Source organism: Muscardinus avellanarius, assembly GCF_963383645.1.
Source record: "Muscardinus avellanarius genome assembly, chromosome: 4".
Taxonomy (NCBI): Eukaryota; Metazoa; Chordata; class Mammalia; order Rodentia; family Gliridae; genus Muscardinus; species Muscardinus avellanarius.
Genome location: NC_137789.1, coordinates 40,442,308 through 40,466,812, shown reverse-complemented (window position 1 = coordinate 40,466,812; position 24,505 = coordinate 40,442,308). Strand labels below are relative to the sequence as shown.

The window sequence follows — 24,505 nt, the reverse complement described above, 5'->3', positions numbered from 1 at the left end:
TTTTCTCACTTTTTTTTTTTCTAGCACATTTTTCTAACAATCCTGTTTCTTGGAAAGAATGATAGAAGGGCAGATATATTTTCATCTCACCTCACATCACTGCATGCTTTTGATCGAGTTTATAACATGAAAGAAGTTTCTTTTCAAATGTTTGTCTGGCTTCCTTATAAAAGATATACATAGGACATGGTTTTATTTTTGCTTTTTCTGTTTATTGTGGTGAAGATATTAGATGTGCAAGATATGTGTAGTCTAATCTTAATACTTTAATTCTGCTTTTCTTTTGTAGCTTGAAGTACAGTCTTGTTGTGTCTTTATTCCAAATGATAGCCTACCTTCCCCAAGTACAATTGTATCTGGTGATATTCCTGGAACAGTAAGGAGTTGGTACCATGGACAAACCAGCATGCCAGGAACACTTGTCCTCTGTTTGCCTCAAATAAAGATTATTAGTGCCGGCCACAAGTATATGGAACCTCTTCAGGAAATTCCATTTGTTATCCCAAGACCCATCCTTGAAGAAGGTAGGTTTAAAAAATTCTTCCAGTAATTAATATTTTATGTTGATAAAATTATAGATTTCTTTAATATACCAGTATACACATAAGTCAGTCTTCTTACTGAAAATTTTCACAGTTGAACTAAATGAATAGGTGTCATTGATTACTATCCATACATTTTAGTCATGGTCATATATGTGTGTGTGTGTAAAATGTCTTTTTGAGTATCAATGCAATATAATTACTAAATGTAAACAAAGGAAAAATTAGCTTGGGAAGAAAGGTGGTCTGTGGTGTTTGCATTAGGGTGAACTAGGAGTGATAAATAGATTCGTCTTAATTGAAGCCAGTTGAGTTATGAATAAATGTATTATATATAAATAATGGGATGAACATATTATTTATACCAGAATAATACAGTTTTAGGTTTTTTATTTCTTCACAAAAAGCATATGATTGTGTTTGATTAAAGCCACGATTCTTTTCCTAAGTTGAACTTGATTTCTTACATTGCAGTGTTTTCAGTTGCAAATTCATATACTTTTGAACTTTGACCTGTTCATTTCAAACAAAATGTGAACCTGGAAAAGTTTTGAGTCACAAAGTAAATAATGTGAATCTGTATTATAATAACAAGGCTCAAATTTTTGACTGTGCTAAATAGGTCAACACCTTGTTCATATTATTAGGATGTAAGCGTATAAATCCTGATCCTAGATTACTATACATACTACCACTAAAAATCAGAAAGCCTATGCAATTTTTTACTCCAAATTTGATGTTGATTTTTATTTTTTGTTTTATGCTGAAATCTCTTTTTCTTATCAGATAATCAAGATTTCACTGCCAAACATTAATATTGGTCCTTAACAATGTGAATATCATTATCATTCAAAGTCATAAAGTTTTAATGGTTGGGAGCTTATTTTAAAAGTTCTTGTTAAATATTTGTCTTGATGAAAAGATTCTTTGGAACCTTTGACATATTTTTTGCTATTTGCTTATTAGGAATACTTTATTAATATAATATTGTGTAGCATATTAGGTTATGGTAACCTCACATGAGTTGTGGAATGTTCCCTAAGTTTTACAGACTCCAACAGTCACTAATCTACTTTATGTCTGTATTCATTTAACTATTTGAAACATTATAGTAAATAGAATAATTTACTATATAGTCTAATGTGACTTATTTCTTTAACATACCATGGTATTTTAAGATTGATTAGAGTTCTAACAGTTATGGGTGAATAATATCCTATTATATAATAATATGCCACATTTTCTTTATATATTCATTAGTTGATGGACATTTGGGTCATTTTTGCTTTGGGGCTTTTATGAACAATTATGATATATATTATTTTTAAGTTTTTGCATAAGTATATTTTAATTTCTATCAAGTATATACACAGAAGTGAAATTATTAGGTAAAATGGTAATCCTTATGTTTCAGTTTCTGAGGATTTGCCAAAGTTGTTCCAAGTATCAGCAACATTTTACAATTAATATCTGATGGTCTCAGTTTCTTCATATCTTTATCACCATGTGTTTTTGTCTATTTTGTTTACTTAATTCTAACTATCCTAAGAAATATGACGTAGTATGTCATCGTGTTTTGGCTTGTAATTCCCTAATGACTAATGATACATCTTTTCATTTGTTTATTGGTTATTTATATATGTGGATGTGTAATATGAGAGAGAGAGAGAGAGAGAGAGAGAGAGAGAGAGAGAGAGAGAGAGAGAGAAGGAGGGAGAGAGGGAGAGGGTGTATGTATGTGTGTGAGTGAGAGAAAGAGAGGGAGAGGAATTGTCAGCCTTGTGCATGCTAGGTAAGCACTCTACCACTGTGCTAAATCTTGTATATGTTTTTAATATTTTTTTCTATCTAAGTCTTTTCCCCACTTTTTCTTGCACTATTTAGCTTCTCAACGTTGAGTAGTAACATTTCTTTATCTATTCTGGATACTATATCCTTTTCAGTTTTCTGGTGAGCAATTATATTCTCCTATTCTGTGGATTCTCTTTACTTTCTTGCTGATCATAATAATCAAATTGTATTATTACTTATTAAGTCAATCTATTTGCCCTCCTCTTGAACAATACATATATCTTAAAGTATTTTAATCCTCCTTTCCAGATTGACTTTTTGTTTTTGCTTTTGATTTTTGAGGTTCTGGGGACTGAACCCAGGGGCATTCTACTCTGAGTGATACCTTCAGTTCGATTTTTAATTTTTTCCTTTGAAACAGGGTCTCACTAAGTTTCAAAAGCCCTCACTAAGTAGCTGAGGCTGGCTGCAAACCTATGATCCTCCTATCTCAGCCTCCTGAGATTATTATATACAAAAAAACCCATTGGGATTATAAGCATTTGCCATCACACCCAGCTCACATTAACTGGTTTTGTAATATTTTAATTATAGTTTTATTGCATTAAAGATATTAGTATTTATGACATAATTGTTTAGATGGATATATATGTATGTATTTAGACATATATAATATCTGGTTCAAGGTTTGGGAAACTTTTCAGTAAAGGGTCAGTTGTAAATGCTCTCAGTTTTATCAGTTATATGGTTTCTCTTGCAACTATTCAAGAGAATAGTTTTGTGTGCTTTGTAGTATGGAAGGAGCTGTAGATAATATATCAATGAATCAGCATGACAATATCTCAGTAAAACTTTATTGACAACAATATAATATTTGGCTAGATTTGATCATATGCCATGTTTGTTAACCCCTATGCCAGGGCCTTAATAGTTCCTTTTCTCTTTCCAGCTCAGTTTTTTTCCTCCCCTCCCCTCCCCTCCCCTCCCCTCCCCTCCTCTCCCCTCCCTCCCCCCTCCCTCCCCTCCCCTCCCCTCCTCTCCCTCCCCCCTCCCTCCCTCCCTCCCTCCCTCCTCCTCCTTCTCTTTCTTTCTTTCTTTCTTTCTTTCTTTCTTTCTTTCTTTCTTTCTTTCTTTCTTTTTTTTGTGTGTATGTATGTGTCTTCCTGAGATCCATGATTTAGGATCTCTTTTTATGGTTGTCAGATATTTGCAAACTCTATTCATTTTATTTATTTGGTGCATTGTAATTTTACATGATATTGGGGTATAGAGTGATAGAATCACACAACTCTTGATGTACTTCCCTCTGAGTCTCTTCCCCTCTCTATAGTGTCATTGAGATTGGGATTGGTAATTTTGTTCATATACCTAAAATTATTTCAACTGTTACACTTTTTGTGTCCTTGTCCCTCCTTCTCCTTTTTATAACCCTTCTCAATCCGAACTTTGGCGTCTCTGCTCTTCTATCTCATGTTACTCTTATTTCTGAATTTCTCTCTAGCTTCCACATATAAAGAGAAAATATATATCTGGGGTTATTTTTGTGTGTGACTGGCTAATCTTACTCTGTATAATATCATCAAGTTCCATTTACTTTTCTGCAAATGGCATGATTTTGTTCATTTTATGACCGAGTAAAATTTCATTGTATGAATATATCTCAGTTTTATGATCCATTCATCTGTTAATAGACAACTAGACTGGTTATATAATTTGGCTATTGTAAATTGTGCTGCTATGAACATGGATATGGAAGTATTGTTATATTCTGATTTCATTTGCTTCAGAAAGAGGCCCAGGTGTGCTATCACTGGGTCAAATGGTAATTGCATTCCCAATCTTCTGAGAAACCTTCACACTGATCGCCATAGCAGCTGTACTAATTTGTGATTCCCCCAAGAGAGTATTAAGAGTTCCTATTTCCCCACATCCTCTCCAGCATTTATTATTTTTTGTGTTCTTGAGGATTGCTTTCTAACTGGAGTTAGGTTGAGTCTCATTGTTGTTTTGAGTTGCATTTCCATGATTGCTAATAATGTTTAACATTTGTCGATATATTTATTTGCCATTTATATTTCTTCTTCTGAGAAGTGTATATTCAATTTAGTTGCCCATTTTTACTTAATTATTTGTTTTTAAGTGTTGTTCACTAAGCTCTTTGTATATTCTAGATATTAGTCCTTTATCCGAGGGGTAGGTGGCAAATATTTTTTTTGTATGTAGATTCTTGATGGTTTTTTTTATTTTAATGCTATCTTAATTTCTTATTTTAGTTTCCTAAGCTTTTGGGGTCTTATAGAGGTTTCTACCCATACCTATATGTTGTAGTATTGGCTTTGTGCTCTTTTTTTTAGCAGTTTCAAAGTTTTTGGCCTAATTTTTAAGTATTTGATACATTTTGCATTGATTCTTGTGCAGAGTGAGAAGTTAAGGCTTAATTTCATTTTTCTACCTATGGTAACAATCTTCCCAATACCATTTGTTGAAAAGACTGTCTTTTTTCCAGCACATTCTTTTGGCACCTTTATTGAAAATTATCTGGTTATAAATATGAGGCTTTTTTCTGAGTCTTTTATTGGCCTATGTGTCTGATTTTGTGCCAGTACCATGTTGTTTTTATAACTATCACTTTGTATTATACTTTGAAGTCAGGTATCATAATGCCTCTGCATGGTTTCTATTGCTGTATATTGCGTTGGATATTCTGGGGTTTTTTCCATGTAAATTTTACAGCTGATTTCTCAAGATCTATGAAAAATTAACATAGTATTTTAGTAGGGATTGCATTGAATGTGTAGCTTGTTTTCTGTAGGATGACCATTTTTATTATTTTTATTTTGCCTATCCAAGAGCATTGGAGGTCTTTCCAACTTCTGAAATCATCTTTATTTTCTTTCTTTAGTGACTTTAGTTTTCATTGTAGAGACCTTCTACCTCCTTCGTTAAATTTATCCCTAAGTATTTTATCCTTTTTGAAGTTATTGTACATCAAATTGATTTCTAGATGTCATGGTATAAAGGAATGCAAATGAGTTTTGCAAGTTGATTTTAAATCCAGCTACTTTAGTAGCTGAAGTTATTTATCACCTGTACAAGTCAGCAAACAAAGACAATTTCAGTTCTTCTTTCTCTATTTGTATTTCTTTCATTCACTTCTCCTATCTTATTGCTGAGGCTAGTTTCAAGTGCTAGTTGAATAGGTGGATTGATAGTGGGTGTCTTTGTCTTGCTCCTGATCTTATGGGAAATCCTGTCAGTTTTTCCCTATTCACAATGATGCTGGCCATGAGTTTATCATATATAGCCTTTATGATGCTGAGGTAGGTTCTTTTTTGTTTTAAAATGTCTTTATAGCCAGGTATGTTCACACAAACCTGTAATGCCAGTACTTGGAAAGCTGATGCAGGGGTATGGCTGGTTCAAGGCTAGTGCCTGATGATAACTTAATGAGATCTTATTTCAAAATAAAAAGGGCTGGGGATGCAATATCCCTGGGCTTAATCCCCCATACCCAAGGTGGGGGGAAAGAGGTCTTTATTTTGACTTTTTTTTTTTTTTGTAGTACAGGTGATGGAACCCAAGGGCATTCTACCTCCGAGCTACACCCTCAGCCCTATTTTTTATTCTTTATTTGGAAACAGGGTCTCACTGAGTTGCAAAGGGATGCACTAAGTAGCTAAAGCTGTCTGTCTGTGAACCTGAATCTTCCTGTCTCAGCCTCCCAAATGCTGGGATTACAAGCGTGCACCACCACTCTCACCTTTTGACTTCCCTTTTGAAAGACATTTTTATACAAACTCCCTAAAAAATAAAAAAAAATTGTATATCCAAAGACAATGTAAACAGAGTTAACAGTTACTAATAGAATGGGATAAAATATTCCCAAATGCTATATCTGAAGGTATATTAATATTCCAACTAGAAATCCTAAAAATTAACAACAATAAAGGCAAACAATACCCTTTAGAGATAGGTAAAAGACTAACATAAATAATGAATCTCCACAGATAACCAATCTTAGTTGTCTGTTGGATGGAAAGTCATGTTTCTCTAGTTCTGATGTGTGTTACCTATTTCTTCTTTGTAGTTAATCTCTTTGAGTGAGGTTTTATGACCCAGATTTTCTCCTAAAAGTTTATAGTCTTAAGATTTATATTTAGGTCTTTTATCTATTTTGAGTTAATATTTGTATATGGGATTAGGTAAGGGTCCAACTTTATTCTTTTCCATGTAATTATTATGTTTCAACAATATTTAGTTAAAAGATTATTATTTCCACCACCAAATGTTCATGGAAACCTTGTCAAAAATAACTTGACAATATAGGGAAGAATTTAGCTCTAGGCTTTTATTTAACTCCAATGGTTTATATATCTGCCTTTAGAATAGTACTACACTGTTTCAATTATTGTAGCTTTATATGGTTTGAAATCAGAAAATATACATCTTCTATCTTTGTTCTTTTTCAAGATCATTGTGGGTACCTAGAGTCCATATTCCATATTAGGATATATTTTTTTTTCTGAAAAATAAATATATAAATATATGATAGTTTCACCTAAAAAAAAAGAAAAGAAAAAAAAATATTCTCTGGTAAGAAAGAAAGCAAAAAGAAATATTGAAATGTTATCTTTAAGTCATCAAAAGCTTGGTATCAGACAAATGAAACTGTTATGTGAGATTATCATTTTTAATTTTTGATAAATTGCTATAATACTAGATGTCAATCACTAAGCCAAGCATGGGAGGGAGGGATAGGGAGAGAATGGGGTGGGGATTGGGTGGGGGCTGACTGGGCAATGTGTGCATGTATGTCTACAAAAGTATGTATCCCACTATGATGTATGAATACAGTGCACCAATTAAAAATTAAAAAAAAAAAGAAAGACATTTTTCTAGGTATACATGTCTTCCTTATGCTGAGGTGCTGCTGACTCTTGCTTTTCATTGGCCTTTTGAGCAACTGTCATTTTGTGTTTTCTTGGTTTCTTCGTTTTCTGAATGCTTTAAAGATCTTAGCCTTTTTTTGGTGATACTAGGGATTGAACTCAGGGGTGTCCTGTCTCTGATTAGTTTTCATGTTTTAAAATTTTTTGATTGGTTTCTTTTATGAGGTATTTCTTAACTCTAAACATAAATAAATATAAAATTGTATGTGCTTTTTTTTTTTTAAAACTCTACTCTTTAGATTCTGAACTCTTTTAGATTTTTTCTTTGTCTTTCCGAGTTGCATGCTAGGTACTAATCTTTAATTTACTAATTTTTTTCAATTGTACTTCATATTTTCTTAAAGCCATTCACTGAATTTTGTATAAATTTTGTAGAAGTCTGTAACAGACATAAAACTGTATAATACTTAATATACAGCTTGAATGATTTTTGTAATGTAAACTCATGCATGGTTCCAGCCCTGAATAATAATTAAGAATACTCCCAGCCTCCAGGTCATCTCTAGACTTCGCTAGTTACTGCTTCTTCAGAGACAAATCATATTTTGACATAAAATCATAAGTTAGTTTTCCTGCTTTAGAACTTTATAGTACTTTATTTATTGAATTTAACTTTTGTATTATGAAAATTGTTCTGTTTATTCTTTAAAAATTTATTTTTACTCATGTTTTCAATGCTTCCTCTTATTTCTTTTAAGGAATTGTGTCCTCATGTAATTTCTGTTGTATCCTCTCTGCTATTCCTAATAGTACTCATGTATTCCTTGTTGGCTCTTTTATTATCTGGGGTACTAGAAATAATTTTTCTGCAGAAATATTTTTTTTCCTTAGGAACATTTGAATTTACCAGTTTTTCTAGTAGTAATTTTATAATTTTATTCAATGAATCAGAGTACAGAATGCTATTCTGAAGTGTGCCCTACCCTAACATACTGTCCACATGTGGTCTGTAACAGACTTTGGTAATTACACCATCACTTGCTGAGATTGTTGTATCTGCCTTTCTTTTCTTTTTTTGGTACTGGTAGTGGACCCTAGGGAGTTTTCTACCTCTGGGTTATACTCCCAGACGTGTTTTATACTTTATTTGGAAACAGGGAATCACTAAGTTGCTGAAAGCTTCACTAAGTAGCCGAGGCTGATTTTGAACCTGTGTGATCCTCCTGTCTCAGCTTCCCAAGCCCTGGGATTACAAGTGTACGCCACTATGCCCGGCTTTGCCTTATTCTTTTTGGAATTATAAGGATGGACTTGTATGCACATTTGGTGCAGCGTTACCCAGATAGCAAAACAACTGGGAGTATATATTTAAATGTTTTAAGATTGTCTATTTTATTTTATTTCAGTGGTGCATTATACTCATATATTATGACTATGTTCAGACTGATAGAGGCATACATGCACACAGCACTTGTGAGCTCTCCCCCATCTCCTACCTTACTCTCTTCCCTCCCATTTAAGACCTTGGTATGTCAAGGCATCAGTTCAAGGTCACTTGATATTAATTTCTTGATTAAAGGACTCTATGCTATCTAAATAATAAAAGTTTGAACTACAGTCTCTTAAAAATGATGAGTTGTAATTTTTTATACCTCTGTTCAAAATTTAATTTTCTGATAGCAGTGATGAAAGGATCACATAGTGGGATGAACAGAATACTAGCTTTGTGTTGTTAGTTTCTGCACTCTAAATGGGTTTTATCTTAAGTCAACCTTCGTTGTGAACATGGTTGCTCATTTTTACCAGCCTTGAACTTGAAGTGCTTTATTCATTTAACTTTACTTACTACTGAGTTTCTGGCTTACTGCAGTCCCCTGTGTTAGTAATTGTAATCCTTACTTTTTTCTACACTTAATAAATTTAAGGAGGTGTGTGTGTGTGTGTGTGTGTGTGTGTGTGTGTGTGTGTGTGTGTGTGTTGTTCAATAATATCACTTTTGCTTTTAGCAGAAAGATTATCCAGGTCACTAAGTTGGCTATGCCCCTCCTCTCTCTCTCTCTCTCTCTCTCTCTCTCTCTCTCTCTCTCTCTCTCTCTCTCTCTCTCTTTTCTCTTTGTGCAGTACTGGGGATGGAACCCAGGGGCATTATACCTTTGAGTTACAATCTCAGCCCTATTTTTAATTCTTTTTTTTTTTTTTTGAAACAAGGTCTGAGTTGCAGAGGGCCTCACTATGTAGCTGAGGTTGTCCACAAACTGCGATCCTCCTGTCTCAGCCTCCCAAATGCTGGGATTGCAAGCCTGAGCCACCATGCTTGGCCTACTCTTTTTTTTTTTTTTAAACAGGGTCTCACTGAGTTGCAAGGGGCCTTGCTAGGTAGCTGAGGCTGTCTGCAAACCACAATCTTCCAGTCAGAGCCTCCCAAATGCTGGAATTACAAGTGTACCCCACCATGCCTGGCTTTGCTTTGTCCCTTTAAATAGAATTCCTCACTGGTTTGTTTATTTATTTATTTATTTATTTATTTATTTTTGATGGTGCTGGGGATGGAACCCTTCTACCTCTGGGCTACACTCCCAGACCTATTTTATATTTTATTTGGAAACAGGGTCTCCTAAGCCAGTGAGGCTGGCTTCAAACCTGCACGATCCTCCTGTCTCCCCTTCCAAGCACTGGGATTACAAGTGTGCAGCACCACGCCCAGGCCGAAATCCTCACTGTTTTTTGAACATGGTATTCTGACAACTTTATGCCTCTTTTTAAAATGAATTTCATAAAGAGATTGATATATATATTATCCACCATTTTTTATGTCTTTAGTACTCATTTAAAATTCCTCTTATTTCTACAACACTTCTGCCAACTGATATTGCTCATCCTTTATATAAGATAAAATTATTTTCATCTTTTTTCAGATATGTTATAAATGATTTAAATGTAGAAGTCTTCATCTTTTAAGCATATATTCCATTCTCTGATTTTTTTCCCCTAAAACTGACTTAGACAGCAACTTAGATTTTTTTGAACTTAAAAAAAAAATGCCCGATAGATTGGGCTCGAATCAGATAGAAACTTCCAGAGTCTATATTTATTCTCCCTAGGAGAATATAGAATGACTAGATAGTTAAAAATAAAACATAAAGAGGAAATGACATTTTAACCATATGGTTATTCTCATTGGCCAAACCTACGCTGAAGAAAGGAGATTATTTCAAGATACTTAAATCTTCTTTAGGTCTTTTTTTTTTTTTTTTTTTTTTTGATGGTGGTACTAGGAATGGAACCCTTCTACCTCTGGGGTACAATCCCAGAACTATTTGTATATTTTTTATTTGGAAACAGGGTCTCTTAAGCCAGGGAGGTGGGCTTTGAAACTGTGCGATCCTCCTGTCTCCACCTCCCAAGCGCAGGGATTACAAGTTTGCACCACCATGCCCGGCTTTTTTTTTTTTTTTTTTTTTTTTGTGTGTGTGTGTGTGTGTGTGGTGGTACTGGGGTTCCTGGAAGCCCTTCTACCTCCGGGCTACACTCCCAGACCTATTTTTACATTTTTATTTGGAAACAGGGTCTTCTAAGCTAGTGCGTGCGGCTGGCTTCGAACCTGTGTGATCCTCCTGTCTCTGCCTCCCAAGCGCGGGGATTACAGGTGTGCGCCACCACACCCGGCCATGCCCGGCTTCTTTAGGTCTTAAAAATAACAAATATCAACTTTCACTAGATAATCATCAATTTATATATTTTTAATTTTAAGGATGTTTATAAAAATATTTGGGTATAATCCTTTAATTTACAGTTGTATAGATATTTACTCTTTATAGTTAAAAATATATAGTTATATACTCTTTATAGTTGTATAGTTCTTGTACAAAGATGGTAAATGATCTAGTGATAAATTTACTACTTTCAACAATTTTTAAGCAGTCTTCCTGGTTTTAGTATCACTCTTGCATTCTTTTTGATGCATTAAATATTAGAACTTGTCAAGATACTAATGACATACTACAGTTGCTATTTTATACCTGGCCCATCTTGGCCTCAGTCATTATTTGTGCAGTTTCTTTGCAAAAAGTGTGATGAATCTTATCTTCTGTCATAACCTTTCTTACTCTGTTTTTCTATTTGTAGTATTTTCCACCCTCACTGTCATTTTACTGGTTTCAGAATATAGACATATATTTCAATCATTCATGTTCAGCAAAATACAAAATGTCTAAATCTCTACCACCTTCTATTATACTGCTTTCCAGTCTGCTTCTCCAATACTGTTCTTTTATATTTGCCCATTTTTGTTTAATAATTTTTTTTATAAAAACAGGGAATGGATTGGGAAAAGGGTTGGATAAGGTATGAAAACTGAAAGCAATTGCAGCTAGCTATTAATATTGTAAAAAAGATACATGAGTGTCAGAACTAGTACCCCTTTATCCTGCTTAATCTTCTGGCATCTTTTTAAAATTTATCTTTTTACCTGCCCATATCTGTTCCACTCATTCAGCAAGTATCTGTGAAACATCTACCTTTTGACAGACACTGAGAATACAGGCAAGCTTTGAAGAAGAATGGTACAATAAACAGTCTTGGGTTGAACTCTGTTTATTATTTTCTACCTGGTATCTTTTTCAAAGGGTTCTAAGCATTAAATGAGATAATGTATAAAAACTTCAGTTTCCACTACATGGCAGATATTCAGTGAAAGTTGTTGTAGTATTAATACTCAAGAGTCCTAGGGCCTGGTTTATAGTCTCTGTTGTTTCTTGGATATGTTTTCCTTTTTGTTCTCTTCTGCAGGGTATTCCTGCAGAAGAATAAAACCCTTGTTTTAATTCACTAATATAATTGACTCACATAAAAGCATTAAAGAACAAGAAGAATTTGCTGGAGATATTCTATAAGGAAAGAACTGTTACTGACATGCTTTATATCAAATAATTTTCTAAATGGTTGTTTGTCTCCTAGACATTTTGGAACTCTTACCTAGCTACTCTGCTGCAAGACATTTCCTTTTCTGGCTCTTTTTTTTCTCCTTCTTCAATCTCCAAATCAAAGTAATTTCAATTTTTTTTTTACATATATTCAGATGTAGCTCCTCCATTAATCAGCCTTAGCCTTCTTCCTCTCCTATCCTTTCTAGCTTTGCTGAGCTTTCCCCTACATTATCTGAAGTCCCTCTGGTATTCCTAATACTCCCTAGTTTGGGCATATTATAGAAAACATATATCCCTTCTCTTTCTGTGTTTGGCTGATCTCACTTAACATAATATTCTCCAGGTCTTTCCATCTTCTTGCAAATGACATGATTTTGTTCTTCTTTATTGCCAAGCAGAATTCCACTGTGTGTATTTCCCATAATTTTGTAATCCATTCATCTGTTGATGGAGACCTAGGTTGGTTCCATATTTTGGCTATTACAAATTGTGCTGCTATGAACATGGGTATGCATATGTTACTGTAGTTCTCTGATTTCAACCCCTTTGGAAAGATATCCAGGATTGGTAGAGCTGGATCATATGATGGATCTATTGTCAGAAGCCATTCCTGCCTCGTTTACTGTTGTATTCTTATCATCTAACATAGCACATGGCATGGAAAAGGAGCTCACCAAATACTTATAGTCCACATGAATTTATCAAACTCTTTGTAGCTGACAGGTTTTGGTTATAATAAGGAAAAAATAGTAAAAAATTTAAAAGTTTAACTTCTAATTTGTCATAAGGTCCATTAAAAATTGAAAAAGAATTCCTCATTTTAAGGAGTTTTAAATAACAGACCAGTTCAAATGTAGAGTACATACATAATAGAATTTCTTTCAGTCATAAATAGCAACGTAATTATGTCCTTTTCAGGAATATGCGTGAAAATGTGTAAAATTGTACTGAGATTGCCCAGTCTCAGAAAGTCAAGGATTGAATGTTTTCTCTCATATGTGGAAGCTACAGAGAAAATAAGGGAAAAAACCCGGGACTTTAGCTGATTGAAGAGTGACCAGTAGAACACTAGTACTGAATGAGGAAGAGAGATGGGAAGGACAAAAATGAAGAACTGATAAAGAGTTCAAATTATACTATGTCTTTATATGAAAGTATCACATACCATTATGTATTGGGAGGAGTTGGTAGCTGGATGGGACCTGAAGGGAAACTTACCAAGACCTGTGTACATGTTTGTTTGGATGATTTTGAACTTCACAATGATATATAATTCAAATGCTTCAATACAACTATATAGAAATACAAGACAGAGTACTTCATAGGCCATTTTACACTATACCATAGGCAATAATACTACATTTTACAAGCACAAACACACAATTATACTAACAATCAGACAGGTATAACAGTTGAGTGGACAGAATGAATGCAAAAAGAAATTGGTAAAAAACCGAGATGTATAAACACATATGACTGTGGTTGGTAACCTTATACTCCCAGTTTTATAACTGTGGTCATCTGAGCAACAAAAAGAGAAATGAACCACAGAAATGATTAATAAGATGAACAAGAAGAACTCTCATTATAGTTTAGGGCTCCTTCTATCCTTAAATTGGACTTCTAAAGTTCAAAATAAGGGACAGTTTGTTGAACTTTGTCATCTGATTCCAATTGCAATGGAAAGAGAGAGGGAGAGATGATCCCTGCTATAGCCAGATCCCATCTATGAGGGTGTTTGGGTCAAAAATCAACATCCTGAATTTCATTAGTGAGCACTTGCAGAGAGCCTTACAGATGTAATTTGCTACATCCAGCCAACACCTCTCAGCAGATGGGTTTCTACACTGTGCCTTGCAGAGGTTTGTTTTTTTTTTTCTTTGAAAGAGTTGCCTGTAACTTTAATAAAATATTTTGACAGAAATGGAATATTGAGATCATTTATAAATTAAAACTTTGCTGTTGTTGGAATTAGTGAGTTTTAAGAGAAACCAATGTGAAAATTATTCAGTGTCTATAAAAACCAAGAAGGTCTTTTCTCCACATAATTTTTATTAACCTCAGAGGCACACACACATATATAGTTAGTTTTATTTTATTTCTATGTTTTAGTTTTTTCACATTTTCAAGTTCTTCTTGCTATGAAAGATGGTGATGGACTATTGTAATGTTTTATTTCTCCCAGTTTCGCTGTTTGTTTGACTTTAATCTTTAAACCATGTGTGTAATAAATAGAATTCTTTGGGGGAAAGAGGTAGCTCAGAAAAGAAATCCAGATTGTTTTTGATAATGGTGATATTTTTAAATAAATGTCTTGGAACCAGTCATATAGGTATTACAAATGAGCTTTTGAATTCCTAAATGTGATTAATAAAATTGCTGCAGACATTATTCTTCTTTTAGTAGCTCACATATACTCAGCTTCATAATTTTTTTGTTATATGTCCTGTAGCTTTTAACAGCTGAAAAGGGATCCTTATAATCTTAATTCCCTGTAGTCAATTTTGTAAGTTCCTAATCCCCCAGATACTTATTTTAAAAACAAAATCAATACAGCAAATCTTATATGTTATCATATTTTTTTCTGATCTCTTTCTTTAAAAGTCTATTTTTAGAGTACTTGTAGATTCACAGAAGAATTAAAGGAAAATCCAGAGATATACCATATATATTCTGCCTCTCTACACAAAATAGCCTCTCCATTATCAACATCCTCACCAGAGTGCTACATAGGTTACAATTGATAAACATACATTGGCACATCTTTATCACCCAAACTTTATAGTATATATTAGATCTTTTGGTAGTGTACAATCTGTAAATTTAGAGAAATGTATAGTTATATTTTTCTGCAATTATGGTATATGCATAGTATTTTCACTGCTCTAAAAATTTTTTGTGGCTCACTTACTGATCTCTCTGCCCCTTCCTCTACCACAGCCCCAGAAACCTATTGATTCATTTTACTAATTCTAAAGTTTTATCTTTATCAAATGGCATACAGATGGAATCATGTAGAATGTAGCCTATTCACCTTTTGCCTCTCAGTAATATTTGACTAATTTTCTTCTGTCTTTTCATGGGTCAATTACTTTTCCTTTATGCACTAATATTCCTTTGTGTGGATGTAGGGTATTTATCCAGTCTCCTACAGAAAGACATCTTAGTTGCTTCCAAGTTAACAGCAATTTGAATAAAACTGATATATACTTCCATGTGCACATTCTTTTATGAACGTATGTTTCCAACTCCTTTGGATAAATACCAAAGTGTGTAATTTTTTTATCATATGCTTAAGGAATATGTTTAGTTTTGTTAGAAACCATGAAACCTTTCTCAAAGTCGCTATACAATTTTCCTTCCCATCGGCAATGAGTGAGAGTTTTTGCTGTTCCATATCTTCTCCGGCATTTGGTGTTATAAGTACTTTGGTGTTTCTGATAGAGATGTACTGGTATGTCATTGTTGTTTTAATTTCCATTTCTCTGATGACATATGATGTGAATCATCTTTTCATGTGCTTGTCATCTGTAAACCTTTTTAGTATACACCTTTTCTCTTTAATAGACACCTCCGCTTTTTAATAGGGTTGTTTGTATTCTTGTTGCTGAGTTCTAAGCGTACATATATTTTGGATAACAGTTGTTTATCAGAAGTCTTTTGCAAGTATTTTCTCCCAGTTTGTTTCTTTGCTTTTTATTCTCTTGATAATGTTTTTGCTTAGCAGAAATGTTTTTAGTTCATCTTGTCAATTCTTTTGTCTATATGCCTTAGATGTCATGTCTAAAAACTTATCACACTCAGAATATCTTGATTTTTCCAATTATCTTCTAGTAGTGTTTATAGTTTCATATTACACATTTAGTTATGATCTATTTTGAGTAATTTTTGTAAAGAGCATAAGCTGTTTACATTTTTGCATGACTATAAGACCTTAGAAACAGGTTAAATGATCGATTACAAAGATAATAGGTTCTCATTAAGTGAAATTTGGGCAGTGAGAAACATTTGTAGAATAAAAGGGAACTCACTCTTCATGGTAACCACTATCATTTAAAAAAATTCCAGTATTTTTTATTTTTCATACATTTATTGGGGCATTGTATTCTTATATCATATTGTATTTCATAGTGATAGTGAAATGTATGTACACAGCACTTGGTGGGCTTCCCCTCACCTCCCTCCCACTGAGGATATTGAGATTGGCATTGGCATTTTCATATATGTACATAATGTCAGTGGAAATGTTTTCTTTATTAATTCTCTTTCCCCATCCCAAACTCCTCCAGACTACCTCCATCACTCCCCTGCAGTTTCTCCTCCATTATCTGAAGTCCCTCTGGTATCCCAATTTCTCTCTAGCTTTCTCATATGAGAGAAAATATATGAGCCTTCACTTGCTGTGACTGGCTAATCTCACTTAACAGAATGTTCTCCAAGTCCTATTATTATGCAGATGACATTATTTTGTTCTTATTTATTGCTGGGAAAAATTCCATTGTATATCCCATAATACATCTCATAATTTTTAATCCATTTATCTATTGATGGACACTTAGGTTGGTTCCATATTTTGGCTATTGCAAATTTTGCTGCTATAAACATGGACATTCATATAATACCATAGTATTATGATTTCAATCCCTTTGCAAAAATACCCAGGAGGGAAATAGCTGGATCATATGGTGGATCCATTCCCAGTTTTCTTAGGAATTTCAACACTGATCTCCATAGCAGCTACACTAATTTGCCATCTCACCAATATTTTAGAAGTGTTTCTATGTTTTCTCAGTATTATACAATAAATACATACATGCATGTATATACATATTACTGTTTTTCTCTCGGTACTGGGATGGAGCCCAGGGGCATTCTATCTCTGAGATACACTCCCATCCTTAATTTTTTTTTATTCTTTATTTTGAAACCAGGTCTCACTTTAGTTGCAAAGGGCCTCACTAGTTAGTAGCTGAGTCTGTCTTCAAACCACGATCCTCCTGTCTCATATTACTGATTTTATAAATTATATTTGTTATGTATAGTTGTGCTAGTAATGACTGACAAGATTTTCATCCCTGGGATTTTTTTATATTATATCATGAGTATTTCATATATACTTAACATTTGATAGCTAAAAATCTGGCAAATATTTACATGTAATAGTGTCTACCTCATACTAAATAAGATTAACTAAAAGTAGACCATAGATCTAAATGTGAAGCTAAAACTATGCTCCAATTCATAAAAGAAAAGACAAACTGGATTTCATCATACTTAAAATTTTTATGCTTCATAAGTAGGTATTAGAAAATTGAGAAGATAAGTCATAGCCTAGAAGAAAATGTTAATAGATAACACAACAAAAAAACCTTGAACTACAAAGAATTATTATAACTCAAAATTAAGATTTTTATTTTTCAAAAAATGATGCTTTCTCTATTGAATTATTTTTGCACCCTTGCTGAAAGTCATTATTCTAGAAATATATTTTTCTAGACTCTTCATTTTAATCTGTAATCTGTTGATTCATATGCCTATCCTTGTGTCTGTAACCTAGTCTTAATCACCATGGTGTCATAATAAGTTTTAAAATTAGATCATAAGTTCTATATGTATTCTAGATTTTAATACTCTGCCAGAGGTGAAGCTGATGAATATTTTTCCAAATCTGTGGACTTTTTCTTCAAACTCTTGTTTCCTGTTTTGCACAGAAAATTTTATTTATTTTTTATTTTATTTTATTCATTTTATTTTATTTTTTATTTTTTTAACAATTTTTTATTGAACATAAGTAGTATACATTTATACTATATTTGGTGCCCTCTCCCCCCCCGCCCCCCCCACACACCAATGGTTGTCCAGGTTAACCATGTCTTATTCATAATTTTACACATGTTCAGGTGTAGAACCTCATTAATCCAGATTGGCCTTTCTCCTCTCCTATCTTTCCATTAAAACTTAGCTAGTATTTCCCCTCTAATATCTGGGGTCCTACTGGTATCCTTTGTGTTTTCTAGTTTGGGCATATTAGAGGAAACATGTGTATCTTCTCCTTCTGTGCTTGGCTGATCTCACTTAACATGATGCTCTCCAGGGCTTTCCATCTTCTTGCAAATGATATAATTTTGTTCTTCTTTATGGCTGAATAGAATTCCATTGTGTGTATTTCCCACAGTTTTGCTATCCATTCATCTGTTGATGGTGATCTGGGTTGGTTCCATATTTTGGCTATTACAAATTGTGCTGCTATGAACATAGGTATGCATATGTTGCTGTATTTCTCTGAATTCAACCCCTTTGGAAAGATACCTAGGAGTGGTATAGCTGGATCATATGGTGGATCTATTCCCAACTTTCTCAGGAATCTCCACACAGATCTCCATAGTGGCTGAACTAGTTTGCACTCCCACCAACAGTGTAAAAGAGTTCCTCTTTCCCCACATCCTCGCCAGCATTTGTTGTTGTTTGATTTCTTTATGCTTGCTACTCTGAAAATTTTAGTTTGGTTATCCCATCTATTAATTCTCTATTTTATTTCCTGAGCTATAGGAATCTTATGAGGAAGCTTGTATCAGTGACTGTATGTTCTAGGATTACCCTATGTTTGTTTCTAGTAATTGCAAAATTTCTTTTTTAATTAGTAGTTCTTTGGTCCATCTTATGTTGCTTTTTTTTAAAATGAGAGATTGGGATCTAATTTCATTTTTCCAGTTTTTACGGCACCATTTATTGAGGAGAATTTTTTCCCAGTATATACTGTTGGCTTAATAAAAAAAATCAACTTTCTATGTGTGAATATTAGTATCTTCCATTGTATTCTATTGGTCTATGTTTCTGTTTTTATGCCAACTCCATGCTGTTTTTGTTATTATAGCTTTGTAATATAGTCTGATATCAGATATTTTGTTACCTCCAGCATGGTTCTTATTGCTCAGGTTTGCTTTCACTATTCTGGGTATCATGTTCTTCCATATACACTTTAGGAATGTTTTGCCTAGTTCTGTGAACAGTGTCATTGGTATTTAAATAAGGACTGCATCTTCATCTTTGTCAGAACTTTGAATTTTTAGCTTCCAGAGTTGCTGTATATAAATGTCTCTTATTGCATTTTGGATTTGTCTGCCTCCAGAACTGTTAAATGTAAATGTCTCTTGTTTAAGCCACCAGTCTATGGTAGTTTATTATAGTATCACAAGCTAAGAACACACCCTTTGACACTGATATTACTAGTAGAATCTATCATATCCAATAGACTAGTAGAAGTCTTTGATACCAAAAACTGACTATACGCAAGTCACATATTGTTAATAGTATTCAAATTTCTTTCAAAACTATAAGACAAGTACTAATACCTGTTCTGTCCAAGACAGTACTATACTCTGCAGTCCTCATTTTTATTTTTATTTATTTATTTATTTATTTATTTATTTGTTTATTTATTTATTTATTTAGGTGGTACTGGGGTTCCTGGAAGCCCTTCTACCTCCAGGCTACACTCCCAGACCTATTTTATATTTTTGAAACAGGATCTCTTACGCCAGAGCGGCTGGCTTTGAACCTGCGCGATCCTCCTGTCTCCGCCTCCCAAGCACAGGGATTACAAGTGTGCGCCACCATGCCCGGCCTCTTTTGTATTTTTTAAAGCACTGAGTATAGGCTTTTACATTGTTTATAATTGAAATTAAAATTGAAAGTACTGACTAGTTTTGGAAAGCAATATTAGCAAGTTGGGCTTTTTTTGTTTAATTAACATGTACTAATTGTACATATTAATGGGTTGAGATGTGATATTTCAATACATTAGCTGAATGGTAGAATACAATTATCTGTTTCTATAGTGTTGCAGTCTCATTGAGTACTAGGATATTCCTGATTATACAAGTGTATATTTGAAATAAAAGCATGCATGAGTTCATACTGGTTTGTGGAACATTAAGGAAAAAAAAAGAGCATTTGGGAGGTGGAGACCAGAGGATCGTAGTTCAGGGACAGCCTTAGCAACTCAGTGAGATCCTGTTTCAAAAAATAAAGAATAAAAAATAAGATTGGGGTTGTAGCTCGAAGGTAGAATGTCCCTGGGTTCCATCCCAAATACCGTATAAAAAAAAAAGAAGAACGAAAAAGAAAAAAAACATAGGAATAAGAATATTTTTGTTTATTTTGAAATAAGAATATTTTGTTTATTTTTATCACAAATGATACATTCAATGATGAAGGTTATGAAAGCAAAGAAAACTGAAAAAAGTATCTTCAGTATTAATAAGCATCTCTTCCTTACTTATAATATTGATGCAAGTGAGGTGATAACCAAATATAGATTCTTTTTCTGCTGTATAGTAGACAGTCTTTAGAAAGGGAAGGAATTCCTTTCTTTATAAAATATTGATCTCTACCAACAAGATAAATAAGATGCCAAAAATAAAAGTCTTTATAATTAATCATTATTCACTGACTCCAACCTTGATAATAAAATGTGCAAAATCACCAATATGTGCTACAGTATAAGAAAATCTACAGTGAGTTTTATATTTCATTCAATTATATGTTGGTATGTCAAGCATTTGGGAGGCAGAGACCTAAGGATCAAGGTTCATGGACAGGCTCAGCTACTTAGCAAGGCCCTTTGCAATTCATTGAGACTCTGTTTCAAAGAATAAAAATACTAAAAAATAATAGTAATAACTATGGGTGTAGCTCAGATGTACAGTGCCCCTGGGTTCCATCCCTGGTACCACACACACACACACACAAAAATGTTGGTATGTTCTTCTGGGATTCTCTTCCTTTTTTCCCCCTGATGGTGGCACACACAGCACTTTGTCTCACTGATTATTTTGCTGGTTGTTTCTTTTTCTCATTTTATGCCAAATTATTCTGTCATATTTACTTTTATATTATTTGATCTGAATTCCATCAGCAGTTTCTCATCATTTTCTTGAGAATAATTTTGTTCCAATTATTTTATTTGTTGATAACATATGAGTCACAAATGCACACAGAAATGGAATTCTCAGTCTTCTTGCTTCTGTTTTCTTGATATTTAGACATTTTATTTGAAAATCTGTAATGTCAGGCTTGGTGATGCATGCTTGTAATCCTATCATTCAGGAGGCTGAGACAGGAGGATCGTGGTTTGCGGACAGCTTCAGCTACTATATAGTGAGGCCCTTTGCAACTCTATGAGGCCCTGTTTCAAAATAAAGAATAAAAAATAGGGTAGGGGGTGTAGATCAGATGTCGAATGCCCGTGGGTTCCATCCCCAGACCTCACACAAAAAAAGAGATAATCTCTAACTTCTTAATAGCAATAGTTCCTATAAAATAAAAGACTCTACTGATACCAGTATAATTTCTAAATTAAAATAAAATTTCCTCCCGGATGTAATGACAAACACCTTTGATCCTTGCTGTCTGGGAGTCTGAGGCAAGATCTTTTGAAGCTGGTTGAGGTGACACATACCTGTAATCCTACTACATGGGGGGCTAAGACAGAATGATTACTGGTTCGAGGCCAGCCTCAGCAATTTAATGAGGCCCTCTGCAACTTCATGAGGCTCTCTTTCAAAGTAAAACATAAAATATACCTAGGGGTATAGCTTGAAGGTAGCATGCTCCTGGGTTCAATCTACAATACCCCTCTCCCCACACTTACATAACGTCAGAGGATTGCTTTAGCCCAGGAGTTTCAGGCTGGCCTCAGTAGCACAGCAAAGATCTGTCTCAAAAATTAAATAATTAGTGAAATAAAAAAATATAATATTAAGCCGGGCGTGGTGGCGCACGCTTGTGATCCCTGCACTTGGGAGGCGGAGACAGGAGGATCCTGCAGGTTCAAAGTCAGCCTTGCTGGCTTAAGAGACCCTGTTTCCAAATAAAAAGTATAAAATAGGTCTGGGAGTGTAGCCCGGAGGTAGAAGGGCTTCCAGGAACCCCAGCCCCCCCCACAATATATATATATATATATATTATTAAAGGTCAGTCCAAACTGATAGAAAGTATACAGAACATTATTCTGCCAATATTATATATAGATTAGGTAAGTGGTATATATATACATGTGCACACATACTTAGTACTTGTGCAGTTAATGTGATTTGTGAATCTTTATATTAATGATTAATTGGGAAATTTTTATCATTACGTGTTAAACATCTCAGCTCCTAGATAGAATATTTTTAAAAATATCTTCCTATTAAGTAAATGGAAATGAATACTTTTGTAGATCCATTTTAAGAGTTAGACTATGATAGTACTTGGAAGGCTGAAATCATAGGATTACAGGTTCAATGCCCGTCTCAGGAACTTAGGAAGGCCCTCCCTCAGCAACTTAGTGAGACCCCGTTTCAAAATAAGAAATAAAATATGGCTGGAGGTATAGCTCAGAGGTAGAAGGCCTTTGAGTTAAATCCCCATACAAAACAAACAAACAAACACAAACAAACAAACAAACAGAATACCCAAAAGAGTTAGACTATGATATAGCCAATTTCAATTTATTGGTTTGATTCTAATGAACAAACAGAAAGATATATCTGAAATTAGTACAGAATCATTTGGATTTTTTAAATATAACAAATTTGAATTCATGTTTTTCCATTCAAAATAATCACCATTTAGCATTCGTTGGGTAAAATAAGGTTTGAAATATATATATAGCTCACTATCAGTTTCAAATATATATCTGAGGTATTTATTTTTGTAAAGAAAATATTAAATACAAATGGCAGATAAATACATGAAAATAATGTTCAACATCATTAGCAGTCAGAGATGTAGATAAAAACTACACCAAGATTTCATTTGACCCCAATCAGAATGGCAGTTATCAAGAAATCAAACAATAAATTTTGGTGAGAATGTAGGGAAATAGCAATTCTTTTCTGTTCGTGGGATTCCAAATTAGTATAGCCAGTATGCAGATCATTGTGGAGATTCCTCAGAAAATTGGGAATGTATCCAACATATGATCCAGCTATACCATTCCTGGGTATCATTCCAAAGGCATTGAAATCAGATTATTATAGTAATATATGCATATCCATGTTTATAGCAACACAGTTCAATTTATAGCAACACAGTTCAACATAGTTCCAATTATGGAACTAAGGTAGGTGTCCATCAACTGATGAATGGATTACAAAATTATGGGATATACACACAATGGAATTATGCTTAGCTAACAGAATTGTGTCATTTGCAAGAAAATAGATGGATTTGGAAAGTATTGTGTTAAATGAGATTAGCCAGTCACAGGAAGTGAAGGATCATGTTTTCTCTCATATATGGAAGCTAGGGAATAATCAGGATACTAGAGGGACTTCAGACAATGCAGGAGAATCTGCAGTGGAGCCAGGTAGGTGGTTTAAGGGAAGGGGGGTCCTGAGAGGGAGAATCAATGAAGGAATGACTTCCATTGACAAGTATGTACATAGGTGCAAATATCAAATGCCAATCAATCTCAGTATCATGTTTGTGGAAGAGGGCGTGGGGAGGGAGCTGAGGGAAGCTCACCACATGCTGTGTGCATGTATGTCATCATCACTATGAAATACATTATAACGTGAGACTACAATACACCAATAAAAGTATTAAATAATAAATATCTGAAATCATTCCAAATATTTGAGGTAAATTTGGTGGAGCTTTTATTTTGTAAATAGCATGGAATTTTATGTTAGTTTAAAAAATGGTATTAGAAATTAGTTATAGATGATTTAAAGTTGTCATTTATTCTTGGGGTCAAAATATTTTAAGTTAAAATGGGCTTAATATACCACAGTACTGACCACATATTATTATTCTGCTACTTTTTTAGTCATTATAGTTAACTAGTATATAGCTAGATTTATTTTATTATCCAAGTCTCAATTTCAGCTTCTTAATATATAGTTTTATTCACTTCACTTGTTCAGTACTTTTTAATTTTCACACTTAGGAGAATCTAAGTTGAACCTATTGAGTATGGAATGCATACTTAAACTTCTTAAGCATACATTTATATTATTTTTCTTCAAATAAAAAAGAATGAAAAAACGTGATTCCTGGTATTAATTCTGTGTAGGTATGTCCATCACCTACAGAACGGAAATATATAAAGGAAATAGGACATTTTAATAATATCTCTTATTGGATATGGGGGTATAAGGTAGATTACAACTGGTTTTAATGTTTTGTTCTTCACATTATATGTTCTAATTTATCTGTATTGGGGGTACTGAGTACTTCTCTAATTAGAAAATAAATGTTCTCAATATTTTTAAAATAATAGAATTATTAAAAAGTCTGTACTATCTTGTTTACATTGACAAGGGCTAGTTAACTTATAATGTCAGGAATCTAATTAATGAGCACTTATTGA

The 24,505-nt window shown here is 33.7% G+C and overlaps 1 protein-coding gene across 3 annotated transcripts in view; it reads left to right on the top strand.

The window, feature by feature from the left end:
• VPS13B (vacuolar protein sorting 13 homolog B) overlaps positions 1-24,505 on the top strand; it is a gene marked incomplete at both ends in the record, with an annotated part of 689,491 nt that overhangs the window by 291,326 nt on the left and 373,660 nt on the right. For all 3 annotated transcript variants that reach the window (XM_080693506.1, XM_080693505.1, XM_080693507.1), the window contains one exon: positions 290-524. In XM_080693506.1, the coding sequence (XP_080549632.1) occupies positions 290-524 (235 nt within the window). The remainder of the gene's footprint in view (positions 1-289; positions 525-24,505) is intronic.